This window comes from Rhipicephalus microplus, chromosome 1, assembly GCF_043290135.1.
Source record: "Rhipicephalus microplus isolate Deutch F79 chromosome 1, USDA_Rmic, whole genome shotgun sequence".
NCBI classification, from domain to species: Eukaryota; Metazoa; Arthropoda; class Arachnida; order Ixodida; family Ixodidae; genus Rhipicephalus; species Rhipicephalus microplus.
The window spans coordinates 166,625,931-166,651,137 of record NC_134700.1 but is presented as its reverse complement, the minus strand read 5'-3'; the positions used below and the strand labels follow the sequence as shown (position 1 = coordinate 166,651,137).

Here is a 25,207-nt window from a genome sequence, read left to right as displayed (position 1 = left end):
TCCTGCTACGGGACGCTGAAGGGAAAGCGGGCCAGCCGGCCGCTTCGAGCATCGACCGTCCTCGCTTGTCGTTCGTATACCGGGTGCACGAGAGCTGCCACCATGAGTGAGCAACTGAAGTTCATCGTTCAGGAACTGAACAAGGAGCCTTTCAACAAGAAGCTCAACCTCATCAGCTTCGACGCGTTTCGGCCAGACCAGCTACTGCAGGCGTTGAACGACGTCTTCGCCGTGTTGGACCCGAAGGTTTGTACACAGCGTGGCTCGCGGAGTCTGGTAAACATTCTTGCTGCATGCGACTACGCGGAGTCAATGGAGTACTCGCACAAACATTTGAAAGCGAGATAACTTGTGGGATATACTTGTGAGGACACACTCTCATCATCTAGGAGATATAAACAAACGTGTCGCACAACTGCAAGCGAAACGCACCTTTGGTTTGAGTGCTAACCGATCGCCCCCCACGTCACGAGTTGTGTTCGCTGTCACGATTCTCACGAGAACTCTCTCCTATAGCAGCAAGGTGTGGGAGCGGGCCATAGTTGGTATTCCATACTTTGCACAGCTGAAGCGCAAAAAAAAGGCAGACAAAGGGGACAAGGAGGACAAGCTCTCAGTTCCAACTAAACGTTTATAGCAAAGAACCAAGAAAATATGCCTGTCACATGACATCACAATCATATCAATCAATGTATTAGTGAAGACAAAATAAAACTAAGCAGCACAAAATTTCACGTATAAAAATCACACACCGACGAATTCCTGCAGAAATCTGCTGGCGGACCTACTCAAGGAAATAGAAGGTCCTAGCATACTTGCATGATAGTATAGGGGCTGACGTGCTTATACATAGACAGTGCATTTTTTTTTTGGGTGGTCACGCATATATACAACGTCTCAGCGGGCATTATAGCAGCAATTATTCTTGAAAAAGAGTTGTCAACGCTGCAGGTGCTCGTGTGCACGTGGTTTTGTGTGGCCAGCCTTGTTTACAGAAAAACTACTCTCGGCACCATCTTATATATACTCTGCAGTGCGTTATCTGAAACCAAAACTGCGACTGGGCGCTATAAAACTGTCTCCGAAAAATTAACCATTGCGCGCTCGAGCTAACGAGCTTTCTAGTCATGCTATGTGGGTCGTTAGCTACTTATTGCAACAAAAAAAAAAACAAGGGGCAAAGTTTTTGTGCCTGCAATGTGCTCCTGTAAGGTCTGCTTAATTTTCAGTTTTTGTTAAAAGTATTGTAACTACTTCACTAGCAGCATGAGCATGATAATTACATAGTTCAACTCACAAAAGTACATCTATTTTTATGAAGACACCACTCCCACGTATCAACTGCTGTACATTATGGAATATCTACCACGTAAAGTGATATATAAGAAAATGTCCTTTTTCTGCAACCAAATAACCTTTTTTTTCTGCAGGAATTCTACATAACGTTTTTGGTCTACCTAGAAACAAACCACATTTAATCTGAGTCATTTCCAGTTGTTTGCAATTTTGGAGCCAAGTTCACTTCAATGGCAGTAAAAAAGAAAAATGGAGCAGTAGTGCATAAAGTACGAGTAATTCTGCAACATCGGCAGGGTAACAAAATCTAATTAGTGTCGATTTCGTGAGTGTAACATGGCGATCAACTTGTATTACAAAAATACATATTAAAAGTGGTGAACGCGATAGATGAATGTCCAGGAAATACCCAATAAATAATTTACTAAAACGTATGTGCATACACCTCATTCACGCGTGACACATACCAAGTTATAATATAGTGCTTCCGGTGTCGTGATTCAGCTGTCTGGAGACGATCAGGTGAACAGGTGTGCTGTATCATAAATAATCATGACTTATTTGTTCATACAAACTACATCTGTCTTACTCAAATGAACGTAAAGGAAAAAAAAGGAACATCTCTATTGCATAAGTGAATTTCGAATGTTGCAAGGGTCATCCCAATGCATGAAAATGCGCTCTTCAATTTTCTTATTAATCATAATTGCCAAGGTTTAACGTCTCAAAGCCACGATATAATTATGAAAGACACTATGGTGGAGGGCTTCGGGAATTTCGATCACTTGGGGTTCTTTGACGTGCACCTAATTATGAGTACGCGGGCCTCAAGCATTTGCACCGCCATCGAAAATGAGACCTCCCCGACCAGGATTCGATTCTGCGACCTTAGTTTGGCCCAGCAGTCGAGTACCATATAATTACTAGGCCATCGTGACGGGTAATCTTTCTTTATAACACGGTGTCGGGCTAGTCGGTTCGTCTTTGCAAACGATAATAACGCAAAGCCAGGCTAATCAAACGAGATGTGCAGGAAAGAGCGTCTCTTGCAAGTGACGTTCGCTCTTGCACATCCTGTTTTCTTCACCTTGCCTTGCGTTATTAGCGTTCGCGCAAGATTTTTATTCCGGTGCATGCGCGCATCATTGACATCTAGTTGGATGGTTTGCAGATGAAAGCTGACGTGCGTAGCGAGGACCCCGAGCAATTGGCCATAAGAAGCCTGGCCTTCCTGCGGATACTGAAGTACAGACCTCCACCTGACATCGCTGGCCGGTACGTACGTGGTAGTCCGGAACGATGCGAGCTGTGGAAGAACGCCAATGGCGTCAAAAATATATGAAAGTACGTGCCAAGTCTTAGGCGCGTAGGCACAAATATATTTCAGAAACGAGGAGAAAGGGGGGGTCCGGACACTTTTTCTCTCTCTCTTTAATCTTGAGTCTGTTCTTACAGATGAGTACAGTACGTAAAAAAAAAGCAAAAAAGAGAGAATACATACCAGTTGAATTTTAATACGTTACGCATTCGCGAAAATGAAAGCGTATTTAGTATAAACATGCAACGTCGTTCGTATAGCGATGGCAAACATACGCCATTAAATACGCAGCCGACCAATAAAAGGCAGCTTTTATAGAACACTCATCGGCATGCCTTGCGGACCAAAGAAACAGATATACGCGTTGTATCATGCATAATAAGCTTGCCAGATTCAGAATCACAAATTCTGGCATGACGTCATGGCGACACAATATTTCGCGCTCTCTGACGTAATCACGTGATTACGATATTTTGCGTCATCACTCGTTTCCGACGCTGAGGGACGGTCGCCTACCGACGGTCAGATTTCTTCCCGTTTGATGAAAAATCTGAGGCTGGCGCTTTAGAACTGGGTAACATGAGCAGCCGGTGACGCACGCAACTCGGACACTTGTTCCGCAGTGGTTCGTTCCGCCAGGGCCTGGTGTCCGGCGCCAAGGAGGCAGTGCTCCCTCTGCTCGAGTGGTTGTTGCACGGACTGCCCGAGCTACGGAAGAGAGCCTACCTGGGACGATTCCTGGTCAGGGTCGAGCTGCCGCTCGAACTGGGCGGGGACGTGGACCTGCAGGCACTCTACGCGCAGGTATACGCCACCAAAGCGTAGCGAGTCGGCTAAGCATCCGAGTCTACCATTACGCTTTAAATCTACGGGTCTTTTTACAACGAAGCTGTTGATCCTAAAATTCTGGCTCACACCTATACTGGGGGATTGAAAAAGAAGTGGATAGCTAAGCTAAAACATTTAAAATATGTAAGAAAGAACATTTTGTGCTTTTGTTTAAAAAGAAGATTTCGGACCAGAACTTATTTTTAAAATAAAAAAAAGATGGTCGAACTGATTTTTATAGTGAATAAGAATTAGTCTAAAATATAAAAGAAAATAAACTTGGTTTGGTCAAATGTGATGTTTTGGATCCACAGTTATTGTGTAAATCTCAATGACTTTGCTATGCAATCTTGAATGCCCTCGCACTTTCACCTCGCTGCGCTTGAGGGTGAGTGCACCAAGAGATAGTAAATTTGGAGGTTTTAAATATAATCCGACGGTGCGTAACGGTATGTCTATAGAACGCTTTCTTAATGCGGAAAACCTTCGACAAGAGGTCCGAAGGTGTTATATTGTTCCATCTTCCCTACGATAAGAACCATTCGGGGAGTGCACCGCACCAAAAGCGAGATTGTCACGCGGGCACTTTTAATCCCGATCAGAGATGATGCGAATCGTATTTCTTGATCGCAATCGGAAATCATCGCTGCTACCCGCTACAAACTAATCCGGATCGAGTTTGGCGCAGACTTTAGTCCTATCACGATCTGGGAGCCAGATTACTATGCGCGGATCAGATCAGGCACGATCGCAATGAAGAGTGTCCGTGTAGCAGCATGTCATCTAGAACGAGGCTAATCGGGCTAATTGGACCTGATCGCGACTATAACTGCTTGCGTGACACTGTGTCTACCCTGTACCATTGTCATCGTATTATTATTATTATTATTATTATTATTATTATTATTATTATTATTATTATTATTATTATTATTATTATTATTATTATTAGTCGTCATAGTAGTAGTAGGAGGAGGAGGAGGAAGAAGAGGAGGAGGAGGAGGTGTGACGCGGCAAGAAGGGGGAGTGTATAAATAAATCAATAAAACGAAATGATGTTGACGACTTTTTGTATCAAACGTCATCATCACCATCCCTGCAGCTTCATTGTCTGACGATCATTCAGCTAGTTTCACCATGAAACTAGCTGAATTTATTTTTATTAACAATAAAGATTTGTTTTTATAAATGTGACATAACAGTCGGGCATATGTCTTCGCGCATGAACCCTAAGTTGAAACTGAAACGTCTTGAAGCCCCTGCAGCTGCAACGAATTTATCAATTAACAAAAATTCGTTATGTTACTATTTCATTAGCTTAAAAGCAGTTGTTCATGTGGAAAAGTCGTTGGACGGGACAATTAATGGAATGAATGGATGGATGCGAAACTTTATTGCTAGTCCTGAGGATTTGTGGAATACCAACTTTTCTTTAGAGATAAAAAAATAAGTAACTTGAGAAACCAATCATCGAAATTCAAGGCCCCGATTTGAACGATATCGAAACTGCAGCTTGCCGGGAGCGCAGGAGATGCGCAGCCGCTGCGTTACGTCCGGTCGGAAGTTCCCGTGACGAGCTCTAACAAAATCACGGTTTCGCTTAAGGGCGTAGCAATGAATGCAATAACAACAAATTGTGACCTCATATACGACGTGAATCAAGCTAAATAAGCTCACTATTTCAAATCAGATATAACGTAACCCAAGATAACGCGCAATTAGGCCGCTCCAGAGAGCGAAGCGGTTTTTGTGCTGTCAGTTCTCTACACACGAAATAAGTAAGCTTTTCTAAAACAACAATTTCAATAGCCCTCTCTTTATGCCTGTCGAAATAGCGCGCGCGCCGGGAACCGCGACCTCCGAGCGACGCAGCCTTTGAGCTAAGCCACCCCGGCGTCCTTTCATGCTCCTTACGAAAGATGGGCTGGGTGGTGTTTCCTTTCCACTTCATAAGTAATCAACAACAGGCCTCGCACTGAGGGTGATGGTATAGTATGCGCCATCCCAGTGACGGAGACGTCTGGCTCGTCTAATCTCCGCTTCAGCCGCGTTAGTCGCCAGCGCTCACGAGCTTTTGCTCTCGGGCAGAACACACGATGAGGAAGGTGATGTTAGAAATTTGAACTCAATGAGAAGCATGATGGTGAGGCCAATGGCGAAAACCTCTTAATGTGTCAATATAGAACAGTAAAAAGGATCGTCACATCACAACCTCGTCAGGAAAAACAGCAAGTCGCCTGAAGTACACAAGCGGAACGCTCATTCCTTGAATGTGATGTGTGGCGTTGAGATGTTTTTTTCTTTAAACTCTGAAAGACACGAAACACTCTTTAGCCTGACTGCGAGAAATGCCGCGGCGGCTGCCCCTGAGTTTTACTTTCCGAAAGGAAAGGCATGTAGGAATGGCGGTTTTACTCTGTATACCACGCTAAAAAGAAAGAAAAAAAGAGGAAAATCACAAAACGTCACGCGCAAAGATACGCGCTTCTCCATCCCGGAGAATCGAGATGCAGCACGGTTGAGAGGCACAAAACTCTATCATCTGGTCAGAAAATCAAATTTCGGCTTATTATTTTCACGCGAGTTGGTGTAAGGGCACTTTTAGATAGAGTCATGATCAGTAAAAACAGAAAAAAATCACAGCGTATCTACGCAGTGAATGATGACGAGTTTGGCGAAGTGGATGGATAGCCGGACGGATCGACAGACGGAAGGACGGATGCATGGACAGACGCCCGGGCGAATGCATGGAGGGACGCATAGACGAATGCAGGGAGGTACACACGGATGGACGTACGTACTGAAGCAGGGACGAACGCATGAACGGATGCACGGGCAGATGCACAGACGGACGCACAGGCGGACGGACGGATGAACGCATGGACGAACGCAGGGACGGATGAACGCACGGACGGACGGACGGATGGACAAACGAATGGACGGACGGACAGGTGGACGGACAGGTGGACGCATGGAGGAACGCAGGGACGGACAGACGGATGCATAAACGAACGCAGGGACGGACGCATGAACGGACGGTAGACGGGCGCACAAATGGACGCACGGGTGGACGCACGAGAGGACGGATGGACGCTCGAATGAACGGACGCGCGGATGGACGGATGGACGCATGGATGGATGAACGGATGAACGGAAGCAAGAACGAACGAACGGGCGGAAGCGCGGGCGGCCTGACGGACGCTTCGCCCCACTCATCATCGTTCACTCCATAGATTTGCTGTTATTTTTATTATTTATCTACAAGTAACGTCCTCTAGTATCGTAACATTGTCATTTTTCAGCGTGATTGCATTTTGTTATATGTACAAGTCCCACCCTCTATGGCCGGTTCAAGAACTAACGAGAAGTGGCTTCATAAAATTACGACGGGGCGCTCAGCCTATGCCTTAAGGAGCTTCGCCCCTAAAACGTGGATCCACGCAGTACGAGGCGGCCATGGAGCAGTTCAAGGAGGCGCACAAGTTGGGTGAAGCGCTCAAGGCCAGCGGTCTGAACACTCAGGAACTGCGCAAGGACATCTCCCAGATGGAGCAGGAACGTGAGCAGCTGACCAAGAAGATTGCGAAGCTTCGACGAAAGGTAAGCACTTCACTGTAAACCACTCTGTATCCTTAAAAGAGTTTCAAGGAAGCAGGACACCCTTTTGCCTGACTAAAGTTTGTAAAGTGAGGGTGAAACAATGCTTTCCTTCCCCGAATGACCTTTTGATTTGCGCAAAGCCGTAATATTTTACCTAAAAAGCCCTGTAGGAGGTACGGGTGTTAGCAATTATTGAAACACCTGTGGCCCATACGGCAGCGTGCCAGACTGGGACCTAAGCGCAGTGTTTCGAATCACGAAGCAAATACACCAACTAAATCACCTTCTCAGGACGTTTGTTAAGAGTCATATGTAGACGAAATAAAGGCGGGAATGGGGGGGGGGGGGGGGTTCTTGGGTTCTTTTGACTACTTTTGACGCGCTATGAGCTCCACTAACAAGGAATATACACTTAGGTTGTATCTAAATGGCTGAAAAAACGTGAAAACGTCACTGAATTGTGTATTGCTATTACAAGGATTTCTTATTCGCTTGGGCCATACATTAGTGATCCTGTCCAGTGCAATAGTGGCTTGCTGTTAGACATACTCTGCTGTTTGACGACATACAGCTGGCACCCGGCCCACCGAAGTGAGTGCAAGACGGGATCAAATAGAGGGCACTTGCGAAATTGGCAACTTCTAGCTCTGTTTGTAAACGTGTCTTGCCGCGCACTAGAGTTAAATTTGGCTGCATTGTTCACAGCAGTTATCAATGCACTTAAAATGTGTTTTTTTTTTCACCAAGCCCGAAGCATTTGTCCCCCTAAAAGCACACGTATATCCCATTCACTAATTAAAGACGATGCATACAACGTTCGCACAAAGTAATGCGAGCTTTTGCACACTTCATGGCATAGAAGAACGACGTTGAAAAAAATTTTCTTCGAAACTCATGCCAAAGAAGCTAGACTGGAAGCTGCGAGGATGCAGTATGCTGACCCATATGTATACGCTTATCCCGACAGGGGTAGAAAAGTGTCGATCAATGAAAGTGAATAAAATGAAGAGAAAACAAAAACGAGACTAATGGCGTCAAACGCATGCGCCGATACACCGCAGGTCGAAACTCAGCGCAACAAGGATACCCTGCTCCAGTTGGCCAAGAACCTCCGCGAGGAACAGGACAGAGCAGAGACGCTAGCCCAGCAAAGGAACAGCCTGAGGGACACGGTGAGTTTTGAAGCCTTCCACGCATGAACTTGCATCACGCGAACCTGCAAAATATTCGCAGAGCACAAGTTCAGTAGGCTGCAGAGCTTCAGTAAAACTTGTAGAATCTACAGACGTGGCGGTTGGGTTGAAGGCGCCGTAATTAGGCTGAATGCGATAGCACGCGGGTTCCCTGGAAGTAAGTAGTATGTGAGTGACAGTACTTGGGGTCGGTACGAACACTGTGCTTGATTTGCGAAGTACCGCTACGACACGACCACGACAACACCACGGTATGATTATGAAGCACGCCGTAATGCCAAAATACAAGACTTAATTAATTTGGTCTCCCTGGGTGCACCCGAATCTTTAGGCACACAATCGTTCTCGCACTTAGCCTCTGGAGTAACTGCATATGCTACCTTGTCCAGAAGCCATATTGTAACAAATCTATTGGCCTCTATCTATAAATACGGCCCCTAGGCCTGAAGCTAACCTGCCCCCTCGTGAGTTGCAGCGAAACAACATGACCGCTAAGCCACCGCAGCGGGTATTCTTCAAAAGCACTCTCTGCATCTGTATACTGACGAAGAAATATATGCACGGCCTGTTCGTAGCGATAATAAGGGTGCACTTCGTTTCCGAATTCGAACCCCGTCGCTAATAGTGGCAACGCCTTCGCAGTTTAATAAATATATTGCACATTTTGGCCCTTTATAAACTGTGCAAGAAAGAACGGTTGCGATTTGTACGACTAAATATTGCTCAACTGCCGAAGCGCAGATTCCTATCATTGTACAGTCTCGGTTTTGATGTGACAAATTTACGAAGAGACAAATAGCGTAAATTCATATTAATGTAGAGTCTCGGTTTTGAGGTGACAAATTTATGAAAAGACAAATAGATTGCGTGAGAGGTTGTTGAATATGTTATCGGCAATGGTATTTTAATTTTACATGTATTTTTGAGGTCACTACCAAACTGCTCCACCCCAACTAAGTATTTTGTGAGCGAAGTTCAAATAGTAAACGTACGTATAGCGTGTTGATGATGAAAAAATAAGACAGGGCGTCCATGTATTGTCCCTACTTTTATATTCTTGATCGCAGCTTATCTGCACTGGACGCAGCTGGTCATGAACAACTCCGAATTCCTATATTTGTTGCAAACCAATAAGCATATCCACCAAGCAATCAAAGCGAGCAAGTGCAAGAGTATTTAGGCACGTGCATGAGCTCAGACCAGAGCGCATCATTCATAATTGGGCCTTGCCATTTAGCTGCACGATATACAAACTATTGATAGCTGAAATGGTCTCTCCCACGTTGGTGCACTTTTTATAATTAGTAGGGACGGGGGGGGGGGGGGGGGAATAGGTCGAGAAAATCATTGTCGAATGAATGCGCGCACATTTGGCACTCACATCGATGCATTTTTCTATTAAACTGCAGTTGAACCACTGCGAGCAAAAGATCCACAGGCTAACGCAGCAGCTAAGAGACCTGCAACATTCGGGAACCGGTGCAACACCAGAAGGTATGCGTCTCCACCTTTAAGCTTGTAAAATCGTGATTATTCTTTACAATGATTGTACTTGCATTTTAAAGGTTGATGTTGAATTCACGAGAATCTTTCTTACACAGAACAACTATAACGCGCCTCTATCGTGGTAAAACTGTGTAAGTGGAGAAATAAAAGTTGCCAGCATGCACAAGAGCATGACGCATAATAAAATTAATATTATGACAGTACTTCAAAAGTAGTGAGGGTAAAAATAGTAAAACAATAAGCGCGGATATTTTGGGGCTTGGTATTTTGAGAACACTAACGAAATTCGGTGCAAGACCAAAAACCTCGTAAGTTTTCGAGGCATGCTTCAATGTGTTTGAAGGCCTGATGAAAAAGCTGGAGGAAGAGGTCCGAGCCAATGGCTACCTGGTGCGAGACAAGCTGCCCAAGGAAATCACTGTTTGTCAGAACGCCATTAAAGACCTGCAGAAGGTGTCCGCTGAACCAGCGATGGGACAAAACGAAATCAACAGACTAAAGGCAAAGGTATGTGACCACGCATCGATGGCAGTATAGGACGATCTCCATGTGCAAGCAATATTTTTATTTGACTGATTCGTGGGTTTTAACGTCCCAAAACCAGCATATGATTAGAAGACGCCGTAGTGCAGGGTTCCAGGAATTTCGACCACCTGGGGTTCTTTAACGTGCAACCAAATCTGAGCACACGGGCCTGCAGCATTTTCGTCTCGATCAAAAATGCGCCGCCGCAGCCGGGATTCGATCCGTGACCTGCGGGTCAGTAGCCGAGTACAATAGCCGGTGGCGGGGCAAGCAACATTTTTAGACGATGGCTTCTGGCCGGCACGTTTGCATTTTCAGTCATTTGAAATGTGTCCAAACCGAATCGGATATAACCTTTTGCACGTAAAGGTCGTTGGATATAAATTAATTGGCTCTGACAGCGCAAGAACATTGAGCGGATGATGAATTTATTTCTGTTGACACTGATGTGTGGGCGATATTGTTTAACATAAGATTTTACAATAGCCTCGATTATCGCATTTTTTAATTTGAGTCCGAAGCTAGAGTGCCCTGTATATTATGCAACTAGTATGTAAACCCGCCCTGAATATCAGTTGTATAATCGTTTGCCGTTCTTTTGACACAGGTACAGACCGAAAACCAGGAGATTAACGCTCTTTATGAGCAGAAGATGCGAAGTCAAGAACAAGCTGATGACAAGCTGACGCTGTTTAGGCAACAGGTATGTGTGTACATAGATACGTTATTTGGCGTGAAGTCCGCCATTTTGCTTCAAGCACAGTTGCATTATTACGGAATGGCGGTGGCAGCATTCATGTATCACGAAAATCGAGAAAGAATCGCTCGTTGCAAGTGCACAAAATTAAAGCATATTCGAAGCAATTCTCGAAAATAAGAAAGTAACAACTTTCTGTGAACAGTGCAGCTCAGCTAGTTCACAGACGCAGACCATTCATTCCCTTGCGCATTCACCAAATACAACTCAAGCGTGAAAGCAATCTCCTTTTTCGTTCTCAGTAGACGTATAAGTACCAGTATATTTCTAAACACTGTAGTATAAGGGAGCATGGAACGCAAGCGTTGCCTTCACGTGCCCCACTGCCAAGCACCGTCTTCATTTTCTTCTCTTGAGAACGCGCGCTCTCTGGTTTTGTTTGCCCCCCAAAAGATGGCGCTACAACGGCATCGTGTGGCGTTACGTCATGCCAGAATTTGTGACCTCATGATGACGCCACAAATTCCCCTATCTGTGCCGTCATGATGACGTCATATGGTGTCGTTATCACATGATAATATTTTGCATTACTCTTCCCCGACGCCGTGGGACGGTCGCCGCCGACAATCGAATTTCCAGTTCGATCCGGCGCCTAAGGCTTTCGCCTAAATACACACACAGGTGTAAGTGAGGGTCGTGATCTTCCCCTGCCCCATGGACTTAGTGTTAAACTGAAATCCTAGATGGCCTTCTGCCAAAGTGAGGCTGTATGATTCAGCCAACGAAGAAGCGGTTGGCAACGTGAACATAACGGCCTTGTGCCTGGGTGTTTGATGCATGGCCTCGTTCACTCCGCAGGCGGCAGTAATCGCACGCAAGAAGGAAGCGGCCGCCGAGACGCTCAACGAGCTGCGCCTGCAAGTCTCCCAGCTCGAGGCTCAGCTGCAAGAGAAACAGTCTCTGGTCGCCGGCGGCGAGCAGGTTCTCAAAGGAGACGAGGTATGCGCTGACGCCAGCCGCGAAGCTCTCGGTGCCCATGCATGAACATGCACATCTGCTCACCACGCTGCAGTTTAAGAAGTATGTGAACGCTCTGCGCGGCAAGAGCAGCCAGTACAAGCAACAACGCCAGGAGCTGGCCGAGCTGAGGGCCGAGACCGGTGTGCTGGCCAGGACGCAGGAGATACTCACGCACAAGGAGCGCGACCTCAGGCGGAGTCTGGTGAGTGCGCGAAACTTGCGCGACACCATGACGCAAATTGAGTGCATCTCGTTTGACAGCTCGCAAGGTTTATGATTTGATAGACTAAGTTAAGGAAACTCACTCCCTATACCGTGGCTTCATTTCAGATTGGCCCTGGAAGCTCTGTCACTGCCGTAAAGACATATCACGCGTCTCGCATGAGTTCGCGCCCAAGTTCGAGTTCTGATAACGATTGAAAACACGCCAGATTTTTTTTGCTGTTGTATTGTTTTAGTGGGCAAAAATATTCCCTTGCCAGCTTTGATATCATTCAATCATCTGAAAATGCGTCATATATATATATATATATATATATATATATATATATATATATATATATATATATATATATATATATATATATATATATATATATATATATATATATATATATATATATATATATATATATATATATATATATATATATATATATATATATATATTGGTTATTCTTTCATCCACTTTTCTTCTTATTTACATTCTTTGGCATTACTGTCTGTTAGATCTCATTAATATTGTATTAAAACACGGAAAAACGAGCCCTTAGATATACACTTCTTTCCCTTATATATATATATATATATATATATATATATATATATATATATATATATATATATATATATATATATATATATAGAGAGAGAGAGAGAGAGAGAGAGAGAGAGAGAGAGAGAGCACATCGTCAAGCCGTATAGACGATTGTGTAGTATAATGAACTGTGATGACAGTTTCTTGGGCGGCGAAATTCTTCCTGACGGGACACCAAACCTTGAGCTTTGTTCCATGCCACCGAACTAGAAAGATTCGAAATTTCTTGGTTCTCCCAATCACACGGCTTTGTAGAACTTCTCACAACGAGCGCAATTGAGCACATGTTTTGACAGTTCTGATCTGTTAAACAAAACTAAGATTTCTTTTTTCATGCCACTGAACCGGCAAGACTCGCAGGTACTTGAGTCTCCGTTCAGAGCAATTTTTTTTTCCAGCTTCTAATAACCACCACCGTTTGGTGCGTGCGTTGGTTTTGATCCTGAGGGTGACAATGGCTGTTCTTCGCTGAATTCTTTCGCAGCGGGAGAAATGCGACAGAATGTTTAACTATTTGTTCAATCGAGTTCGTGCAAACATTTCTAGATACTAGACAAAGTTTGCGTCTTCGTGTCAAAATTCCACTTTCCCGTGTGCGCGCGTGTGTGTATGTATGTATGTGCGTGCATGCAGTTTTACACCAGTGTCGTTTAGCCCTACAATAAAGCTACGGTGAGGATATTTATTGGAAGCGAAGCTCCTTAGGCCCACACTTCGTTGTCGCCATCAAAGCTCGGTGCGACGGGCAAGCGCGCCGAGCAAAACAACAGGAGCGCGCTCCTGTTGTTTTGCTGCGCCACGTGTGCCGCACTCTCACTCGCTCAGTCGTTCCCGCCATCGAGTGCAGCAGACGCTCTCCCCATCCGCTCCCCACTCTACCACTTTCATGAAAGCCAGCAGCGAGATCAGGCGCATTCTCGTCTGCATCCCATTAAAGACGGTAGAAATTTCTTGGGGTACTTCGACGCAAAAATTTTGGTCTGTCTGTCTGTACATTTGTCTGCTTATCTATCGTAACAATACCCCTAACAGCCCCCAACAACATTTCAAACGGCCAACCCCATCCGCAGCGACCACCAATATTGGTCAAGTTTCAGTGCTCATACTTGTGCGATTGTCAAATTAAAAGCAATTATTGCGCATATCTAAGGCACTATAACAACACGTCAGTATTTTGTATGTGTGTCTTTATACCAGAGAAGGCATACATGAGTAATTCTAAGAACCGTAGTGTTTATCTCGCTGCGCTGACAATGCAACGCTATGCTCAAAAAGGCACGTGTTTCCAACGCTTTGCTAAGACGACATGGTGGTGGCACCTGCCCGTCACTTTGCGTTGTACACCTTATCGCCTCCGAGACGGGCGCGCACGTACGCCTTTCTTTGTTTTCGAAGATAACTGCCAGATAGCGCTCGTGTCTAACAAGCCTCGATGCGCTCATTCGCCTTCGCTGCACGGATCGAGGCACTCTAACGCAGTGCCTTCAGAATACAATTCACCCATTTTCTCACGCAGAACATCAAATAAACGTTTTGTTCACTGTCTCCGGACGCAAGACTACCATCTTTCGGCGACATTCGCAGTGAAACATGCAGATATGTGACCAATATTGTTTCAGGAGTTTCGCTCATTGGTGTATTCGTACACGGAACTGCAGTTTTTGATTATTTATGCTTATTTATTTGATTTTCATACGCGAATACACAAGAACACAGAGAAAAGAGGGAAATTGAGAGCAAGCCGGCAACTGCCACGAACACAAGGAAACAGAGTATGTATGTGTATATATGAAACGTCACTGCTATTATAAACTTATCTGGCACCTTTCTTTTACATATTATCTGCTTTACCCGTATACTGCACCACACACGCTGACAAGATACGACTACGAAAAGATGCAAAGAGAAAAATCTCAACACCACTATTATTTAGCTTTAGCAAGCGTTGACTCGAGTGGAACTGCTACTCTATGCTACTCGAAGACAGTTCTGTGTCGCATGAAACAAAACTTCCGTGTGATGACCCCCAAAGAACTTGCGCATTACTTAGCGTACGAAATGTTTAGCTCGCACCTGCTTCTCATTCGTCGTTCATTGGGTGGCTTCGTCAGCTGCGTATTGAACAGATAGTGTACACGTCAGCAACTTCTTTATAATCCCATGGAGTTGCCCCGCTAACCGCAGCGGGCGTGTTTTCGCAGGAGGCGCTCGAAGAAAAGCACGGCGTTCGCGGCTACCACCGGTTACAGGGAACCCTGGAAAGCTTGTCCGGCAACAAGGCCGCGCTCGACGAGACAAAGATGGCGACGCTGGAAGACATGTCCACCATGGTGACCAGCCTCAACAAGCGAATTGCCGAAAGGAAGGGGCGCCTGGCGCCGGCCATAAAGGACCTCAGGCCGCTTAGAAAAACCTACCAGGTAGATTTCCTTTAGTCCAAACCAGCGCGTCCTCTAGAGGCGCTAACCACACACATTTACATAGTTCCCTTGACAGCGGTGGCGAATATGTGTGACCTCCCAGAAATGAACTGCGGAGGTCGCGACGTCAGCGAGCTTCATCCTTCGTGTTTATAGCCCCAAAAGGAGGTGCTCCTCCTCTCGGTTGAAAACATTTATACTAGCAGCGTGTCAGTGTGCCTTTACACTACATGCAAATTGTGCGAAGTTGGAACACTACTAACCGTCAAGCATTAAACAGTAGGACGCACTTTACACAGATTAATTGCACGCATTCGGGATTTCAGCATCGAAAATGCACATGATGCACATCACACGAAACAAATGATATGTCCATTCTGGACTTCGGGATCATATACTTGGGGATCGTACAAGCCTTGACGTAGTTGAATCTTTACAGCTGTATCGGCACTTGCCTACACTCTCCAGCTGTGAACATGGTACCCATGACATACCCTTATGAGGAGGTCATATGAAAACAATGGAAAATGAAAACGCTTTGAAGTAAAAGCGTAGTTAACTATGATGGCCCATCGCAGCACCACCTGCGTATACTTCATTTTAACGCTACACGTCCTCGGTTCACATATTTTGCGCAGGACGTCACAATGGAGTACGAGAAAAAGAAAGCAGCCTACGACACATGCGCAGCAGGCTTGGAAAGCACGCTGACAAGTTTAGAGCAGGTACGTTAATTTTTCTATAATTACTTCGAAACAAAATCCACGGAGTTTTCGCTCAACCATGAGTGACGCTGAAAGGGTGTCTATTAGACTCGCTATGCGCGCTCTCGTTGACAAAGACCTGAGGAGCTAGCAACGGATATTTGCCTGACAGGACGTCTGAAAGCGCACAGAGACGCAAAAATAGTGGCGGGATGTGGCTTTTTAATCGGTGCCGCCACGGGATTAGATAATATTCGGGACTCCAACTAAGCACTCACCACCTGGTGGCCGCGCCTGGAAATGGCATTAACAGGGCATGGCCTTCAAGATGCGGGATCTCAGAGGCTATGAACAGAGTTAACTTGGAAAGGGCATATGTTACCACGTTGCACGCGTTGACACGCGGCCGCATTTAGTTCCTTTATTTTCATCACGCCACATACGCAAGCCCCCACCCCCCCTTCCCCCCCAAAAAAAAAAGAAAGCGATATCTAAATACCATGGAAGTGTGCCGCAACGCGTCACATCGCGGTGGAAAGATCGCTCCATCATTTCCCGAAAGATGCAGACGACGCGCGACAGAGAACGACGCAAAGAAGAAGCGCAATGAAAAGAAGGCGACGGACACTGCGGTAGTTTGTTCTAATCAATTCGCTCACGACGACTTAATTCTTATCGATTAGTACACGATTATTTAGCGTGTGCGCATTCTTATCACATCAGTATTCGGCCTTCTCTAAGCACGAAACATATCTTCGTTTATATAAGCAAGCACTTTAGAGAATTTGTTGCGTTACGTGTGTGACTATTTTTCGCATATTCTTGTTTTCTGTGCAAGGCGCACTACTACTTTCTCTCACATTAAGCTGCTGTACTTCTCCCCCACCCCCCACCCCGAACATTTCTTTTATTTCGAATATGTGTATATACACGCCCATAAATGGACATACGTGGCGTGCGTGGCGTATATATATTGTCACATTCCTTCAAGTTTTGTTATCGCCCGTTACACTGCTAGTAATTCTCAGCGTAAATCCGCGCCTGCAGTATTGTAGAAGCTTTGAGGACGGCAGTATTTTATTAAGATTACACGCACTATGCGGACATCGCAGATTATTCTGGAAATCCCGGCTGCGGCGGCTACGTTTTCGATGGAGGCGAAAATGCTGTAGGCCCGTGTGCTCAGATTTGAGTGCGTGCACGTTAAAGAGCCCCAGGTGGTCGATATTTCCGGAGCCCTCCACTACGGCGTCTCTCATAATCACATGTTGGTTTTGGGACATTAAACCCCACATATCAATCAGCAGGTTATTTCGGAAAGTATATGGCTGTTAGTGATAACGCTGGAATATTCGACGGCGCATACATAAATGCCGACGCGCTTTACCACTTGTGAGCTGATCAACGGCCAGCGCTGTTCGCCGCTTCAGTGCCAATGTGTATCGCTATAATCCGACTTTCCGTTCACCGGCTACAGGTTCAGCCAAATAAACAATTTCATCTTCGACCTACAGTCTGCTCCCTTCATCGACGTCATGACCGCGTGACAATATCATGTTCGTGCATTCGTAGTGTGCGTATGTGCGTGCATATATACAGGAACAGGAACAAATGACATTCAAATCAACTACGACAACGCCTGCAAACACCTCCAGTCCTTGCGCACTTCGACCAGGACGCCCCTACAGTACTTCACACTGACGCCAGCAATGTAGGTCTGGGTGCCGTTCTGGTGCAGTGGCAAGACGGCTGTGAAAGAGTAATAGCCCACGCCGGCAGAACTCTCTCTCGCACGGAGGAGAACTACTCGACTACCGAGAAGGAGTGTCTCGCCGTGGTGTGGGCGGTCATTAAATTTCGTCCATGTTTGTGCAGCCGCTCCTTCAAGGTTATTAGCGATCATCACTATTTGAGCTGGCTCACCAACCTTAAAGATCCATCTGGCCGTTTGGCGTGCTGGAGCCTAAGGCTTCAAGAGCTTGACATGACCATCATCTATAAATCTGGGAAGAGGCACACCAACGCAGACTGTCTTTCACGGTCGCCAGTGGAAACTGTCGCTCCTGATGACGAAAACATCGACGCGGCTCTCTTGGGAGTTGTCAATACGGCCACTATTGCACGAGAGCAGCGCAGTGACCCTGAGCTGTTACCACTCATCGAATATTTAGAAGGACGAAGTAAAGACGTGCCGCGGTTATTTGCTAGAGGACTGCCATCTTTTTGCCTGCGAAATGGTGTTATCTATAAGAAAAGCTTCTCGCCAACCGGTAACCCACACTTGCTCGTCGTGCCAGCCTCTCTTCAAAAAGAAATTGTGGAAGCGTGCCATGATAAAGCAACTTCTGGTCATCTAGGCTACACACGAACATTGTGCCGACTACGACGCAAGTACTACTGGCCAAAGTTACGTGCTGCTGTTAACCATCACGTGCGAACTTGCACCGACTGCCAAAGACGCAAAGCGCCTCCCTGCAAACAAGCCGGTCTTTTACATCCAGTCGAAGCAGAAGAAAAGCCGTTCACCCAGATAGTAATTGATTTCCTGGATCCCTTTCCAACTTCCACAACAGGGAACAGATAGATTATTGCGGCCACCGATTACCTCTCCCGTTATGCGGAGACTAAGGCTATGCAGCGCGGAACAGCAGCAGAAGCCGCTCAGTTCTTCATAGAAAGCATCGTCCTTCGGCATGGCGCTCCGACAGCAGTGATCACAGACAGAGGACCTGCCTTCACCGCAGAGCTTTTGGAGTCGGTTCTCAGACTCAGCGGTACAGCTATGAGAACAACTGCATACCATCCGCAGATGAACGGAATGACGGAGCGCCTCAATAGGACCCTCACAGACATGATCAGCATGTACGTTGACACGGAACATAAAAACTGGGATTAGACATTGCCGTATACGTGAACTTTGCTTATAATACCACTCGACAAAAAACCACTGGAATGACACCGTTCAGTCTGATCTATGGTCGCGAAGTCACGGCAGCGTTGGACGCCATGATGCCACATGAGTGTGACGACATCCATGTAGACGCCGAAGAATTCACTCAGCGCGCCGAGGAAGCCAGACAGCTCGAACGCGTGCGCATCTGTCATCAGCAGCATCAAGATGAACAACGGCAACAAGGTCTGGGCCTGGATTCCGATACGTCGACGTTAACTGTCTGAAAAACTGCTAGGACGGTACTTTGGCCCATACAGCATCACGCGACGCTTGAACGACGTGAACTACGAAGTGGTTCCCGACACTGACTAGTTCTAAGCGCCAAAAGCATTTACCCAAAGTCGTGCACGTCGTGCGTATGAAACCGTATTTATCGAGTTAATTAGCTCCCGGTTACCGTTTTGGTACGAACACTTCATACGCCTGGTAGAGCACCTAAGTTGCGCATCGGGACGACGCCTCTTTCGGAGGGAGGCAAATGTCACGTGCTTGCTCAAGAAAGACGATGGCAGTTGTGCATGTGCCATGAAAGATTATATATATGATATGGACGAAAAAGAAGAACTCGCTTGCGCATTCTATTAAAATACTGACCTGCTTCTGGTGTCTCAATCACTGCGGCAAGACCTCTGTTTTGACGTCGTGACATTATGATTCGGCTACCAACTACTGTCAACACAAACACGCGAGTTTTCGGAAGCACACGACCTTATTCGTAGAAACTTCGTAACATGTTTCGCGAACAAAAAGGAAGGAGCACTCCTATTACAATAGAAGCTACGATTTGCCTTATCTCAAGATGCACTGGCCCAGGCGTAGTTCTGGTCTGTAATTAGGTGAACGGCATGCGCATTTAGTTTTTGAATGGACAACAGAACTCAATGGGATACATGAATTCTGCAGCAAGAGTCGCAACGTAGTTACCTCAAAAATCGGCCTTGCCTGTAGCAGTGTAGCTACGCAGCGAAAAATTGCTAGCACCTTTCGGAGAGGCCCGCAACACATGTGCAGTTGCCTTCTTCAACCTCGGGCTCGCTAGACAGGTTCTTCTGCTTGAAGTAAATCTGATGCGGTTCGCCGAAGAAGCCCGATGTTTGCGCGCAGAGCAGCACTACTTCCGCTGTTATGCCGATGAGAATGAGGCGATCCGCTACCATTCACCTTTGACGAATCAACGCGATCCGACGCCACATTCAAGAAACTTCAGCACAGCGCCAAACGAAAATACCGCGTTGACACACAGATGTCATGAACGTGAGGTGCGAACGTGCTGCCCTACCCTCAGATTTTACCCTCCCCCAACGGTACGGAGGCTAACGCCTCTGGCGTCCGCTCCCTGCGAACACAGCAATGCTCTCACATTTGCCTCCGAGCAGCGCGCGCTGATGTCACGAGACTGAGTGGTACGGAGGCGAGCGTTCACACGCAGTGGATGGTCGCAACTCACGGCAGGATGCATGGCCTCCGAGATTGCGTGCTGGCAGGAAGCTCCCAATTGAAAAGAGAGCAACGTTCCAGGCGTAGTTTTTCTAGGAGGCGTTGACATTGTTAAGGGCAGCCATCTTTGTTTCTTCGACCAGTGTTGCCAGCCCATGGAGCGATTTCTGGAGTTGCGTAGGCTTTCGTAGCCGAGAGATACCATTATGACGAAGGCAATGACAAGTCCCAAATACTACTGGTATAGTACACTGTACTGGAAACACATGCATGCATCCCCATTTATATATGTAAATAAGCAAAAGACTATCGGTAGCAGCAACAAGAAAAGGTTTATTGAACGTTTCGACCGGAGCTTAGTCTTCATTCTGATCAATACTGGACTCGGGTCGAAACGTCGAATAAAACATTCCGATGCTTTTCCTCAGATTTTTAGGCGTGGCGTTATAATGTCTATTTGATTCTGCGCAACAAGTCTACGCTTATATCAACAGCTGAAAAGTGTTGTGCGTTTATTTGTAAGATAACATGACGCTGCATTTATAGAGGTCGCCTACAGGAGTCACCTACGTAGCGTAGCCATATGGCAGCAGTCGAGTTCTCTAACAAGTAATCAGAAATGCATTTCCTGCAGTCAGAGCCAACTTAGCTATTGGGATATCCCGCATATATTACTTGTACAGCTTATTCAGTCAACCGCCGCGGGTAGACTATAAGGGCGCACACTCAACTACAAGTGTGCGACTGAAGCGCAGTGTATCACTAATCAATTACATAGGCAGCATATTGGCTGTCGAGTTCATTGGCTATGAAATCTAATAATGTTGATGTGTCATTTAGAGAACGCATTTCGTAGACCCCAAGATTGCTAGCCACGCAGCCTTCTCATATTCACTCTTTCATGGCAATTTGCTGAGGATGGCAGAAGGGGATAATAATTCCTGGAGCCCAACATCACGATATGATTATGGGAGACGCCATAGTGGAAGGCTCCTGCAATTTCGACTACCTGGTGTTCTTTAAGCGCGCGGGCCTCCAGCAATAGCGCCTGCATCGAAATGCGGCCGCCATGACAGAGATTCGACCCCGCAACCTTCGGGTCAGCAGTGAAGCACCAATAACCAACAGACTAACGCGGAGGGTGAAGCCCATTGTTAGAGTTGACAAGGCATTCGCCGTTGTACGTCCTGCGAGACTATGCACACGTAATTTTATTGACGGAAATATTTCTTTCTTGCGCGCCAGGAAGTGTCCAGCCTCCGAAGTGAACTGAACAGCGAGGAGTCCAAGCTGAACTTCCTCCAGCACAGCCTTCGGATACACGAAGTGCAGCTAAACTTCCTCAAGGCTAATGGTGTGCTGGGAAATCCCGCAGCAGCCGACGCCGGCTCTGACGGCCAGACTTCGCTCAGGTAGGGTGAACACATATTCAAGGTGAACGCATATTCGCCAGGGCGCCTAAAACGGACGCCGGTGAGAAAGAAAGAAATCGACAATAGAACCAGACCTGCAGGCTTTCCCATACGCCTGCATTTGCGTTTTCCACCCTATGAACAGCGACTAGAACGTAATCATCAAACTACGCGCACAATATTACCTTATATAGACGTCGTCTCGTAAATACGTTCCCGGCCGAAAATAAGATAACATTTAATCGGCCACCTCTCGCTAAATGAAGATATATTATTAAATGGATACATTATTAGCAGCAGTGGTCACACAGAAAGAAGATATATAACTAGATAAAGTTTGCTGTTTCAGAGCGTAGTTTCTCATCGAAGAGAGCCACAACGTGCAGTGCGTCTCAAGTAGCGTATGCGTGGCTATAAGTAGAGTGTATTCATCATGCGCGTGTTGTATGGTGCCTTTAGAGGCGCAATTGAATGCCGTTGTTGAAAGCGAAGGCCATACTTCTGATAGCAGTTTGAGGGCGAGGTACCACGATTCCCATCGTAGTTGTAGTGGCGGTTTCAGGACGCTTATTTCTGCAACCCACGAAGAAGCATTGCGCAAAATCGCTATGAGTGAAATAACAGTGCTATAAAGGAGAGGCCAACTTATCGGGATACGAGTTCCCACACCGACCGCCAGGCCAGGGTACCCCTCCCCCACCTTCCGGTCCCGACGGCACTAAGAATTGAACACACTCCTATCCTCCTCACTGCCACTGCTCTAAACGGGGAAAGGGGCTCACTGCACCGTATAGTCAAGTAATAGCACATCCGCGCTCCTTCAGTGCGATAGGTACAGGGTTCGATTACAGAGTTGCCGTGAAGCATATTGGGCTAGGCTCCCATCAGTTTTTCTAGTGCTGGAAAGTACGAAAAAAGAAAGTAAAATAGGCACTGTAAAAACAACCCGCCGTAACATGTGCGTAATGTTGCTTCACCGCAATACGAGCCTGCTTGAGGCAGTGCACGCTTTACAGGTGGCTATACTATCGGAATGGGGGTTGCGCCCTTCCCGAATTTTGAGGGACTGCCTCAACTTCAGGGGCGGCGCCAGGGGGGGGGGGGCAAGGGTGGGCTGGAGCCCCCCCAAAATTCTCGCCTGCCCCCCCTATGCCCACCCAAGTGCCCGGAAGCATATATTGAAAACCTAGTAGGAGCAGAGCTAGCTTGCCCCCCCGGAGGAACTCTTTTCGTGGTTGCCCCCCCAGTAAAAACATCCTGGCGCCGCCCCTGCTCAACTTCTCAACCATCATTCCGAGTTATGGGCCATCCCTGTCGAGACAGCTGTGTGTTCCGAATTGGCTCTGGATCCACCTGTTAGAATTTTTTTATGTGATCCACACGCCGAACAACCCACGTCACGCTAGCGGCTACGCAACACGAACAAAATAGCGCCCATCGCACGCGCGAAGCAATCGAACCTCAACCTTGTGAAATTACTCTTTCCAGTCAGCCACGCCCCTGAGGAGAGGGTATTCTAAGAGAGTGTGGGGAGACAAAATAAATTCTATACGCGCTGATGCAGTTAAAGCAGTACTCCCGCGGGAAGGGCAACAACTTTGACGAGAAAACTGCTTTCTCTGACTCCCTATGCACACGCAATGTAGGGTTTTCTTTATATTTCACACAATGATATTGACCCACCAGGCGCATTCTTGCCGTCGGCGTCACCGCGTAAGGTTCCAAATAAAAGTACAAATCTGAAAATATCACCCTGCGCGTCAAGTGTGTTACGTGCAAGTGAAAGTGCGCAGGGATGCCAACGATGGCGGCTCAAGCGGAAAGGAAACGCCGGCCGTTTCAGTCGTGCGATACGGCGCATGAAGAGTTGCGAAAGGGAGGGGGGGGGGGGGGGGGCTGTGCGACTTCGGCTGGAACAGCGTAATTTGACCAGCCATGCGTGGTTGCCTGCTGTCGTGCGCACCGTATCTTTATCGAGATCGGCATACGGCTCATATCTTTGTGTATTTTTTCATCTCAAAGTTTGCGCTGAGGCTATAGACAGAGCAAACGTCGCTTCGCTCGCTGTAGCGGCCGCGTTTCCTTAAGAGTTACGCCTTGTCGCATGCTAAAGAAGTGAGCTTCTAGCACAACTTCGTATCGCGTTCGTACCTTCGCTCTTGCGACGATACCGTGCTTCGTAGAATAAGATTTCAACGACACTTTCGGTTTTCGGTTCCTGCGTAGATCGATTTAACGAGATTTCACTGTGTATATTCACGTCTTTTTCTAAAACCGCACCAACTTGAACTGTGCGCACAAATGCCACACTCGCGCAGAGCCAAGCTGGGCCACGAGATCGCCGAGCAGGAGAAGCGGGGCAAGGCCCTGCGGGAGCGCCAGAAGGAGCTGCGCGAGAAGCAGGCCTCACTGCGTGCACAGACCGAGCAGTGGGCGCACTTGCAGGCGCTGCTGAGGGCCAAAATGGCCGCGACCACGGCCGCAACTCACTGGCAACAGGGAGTACTGCCGCCTGGAAGCACAGCGGCACACGGAGACACCAATTCAAGGGACTGGCTGGTCCTGTGAAGTACCACAATGTGCAGAGCGAAATGCACAGTATACTGTGTGCGTTAACACAAACATTTACAAAGTGTGCAATGTAGACAATGAAGGTCCGCTGGCCTTATGTTACGCACCTCATTGTGCGAGAGAAGACCAACAGCAGTGACTGTTGGTTGCCGTACAACCTGGTGTCACTTATGAGGTACAGTTTAGTTTTTCAGAAAAACAAAACAGAACAAAGCAAGGCTACTGCTGAAGGTGCCTTGTTTCCAGCTGAACTGTAACTGCAAGCACATGTATGTTGTTCTAATTATGTGTATGTTCTCCCATCTCCACAGTTATCATGTAATATCCATATAGCAGCTTTTAGGTTACAATAAATTATGAGAAAGTTTTCTCGTGGACTACATCCACGCATAGACTGTAAGTTGCAGCAAGGTTGAAAGATGAGCGAGTTGAAACCGATGGATATGTATGCTCAGCCTTGTTTTTCTATGTTCACGCTAGCTGAGTAAGTTTCAGTCGAAAGGTGGCCCTTTACTCCATCCTTCTTTTGTATTCTCCAGAGCCGTCACGCTAACCTTAACTGTCGATTGACATGCGGTACATGTTACGTTGTATTGGATACTATTCTGCACAATAGTTGTTGGTTCTCTTCATACGATAAGCATGGGCATTGCGATCAGCTATTTAGATCATAAAACAAGGATCACAGAGCATTCCCATAATGAACCACATGGTGCCCACAGCAGATGTGCAAATAGAATGTTTGAAGAATAAGTAGAATTTTCGTGTATAAGTAGACGAGGTGAGAATTATGAACACGTTTTATGAAAACTTATTATGACTTCCCCTTTTCTTGCAATACGTTTCCTCCCCTCTTGCTGGTAGCAGTTTTAGGAGAAAGAGGGACCCAAGACTTCAACTTCAAAACTGC

At 46.6% G+C, this 25,207-nt stretch overlaps 1 protein-coding gene across 1 annotated transcript; it reads left to right on the top strand.

Annotated features, from left to right (window-relative positions):
• On the top strand, nt 1-25,111 carry LOC119187028 (intraflagellar transport protein 81 homolog). The gene is made up of 14 exons (XM_075887590.1): nt 1-246; nt 2,468-2,571; nt 3,238-3,418; nt 6,887-7,042; nt 8,104-8,214; nt 9,645-9,729; nt 10,085-10,248; nt 10,874-10,969; nt 11,822-11,962; nt 12,036-12,185; nt 15,002-15,220; nt 15,859-15,945; nt 21,560-21,726; nt 24,045-25,111. The coding sequence occupies exons 1-14, from the start codon at nt 103-105 to the stop codon at nt 24,292-24,294; spliced, it is 2,055 nt and encodes a 684-aa protein (XP_075743705.1). The 5' UTR covers nt 1-102; the 3' UTR covers nt 24,295-25,111.
• The last annotated feature ends 96 nt before the right edge of the window (nt 25,112-25,207 follow it).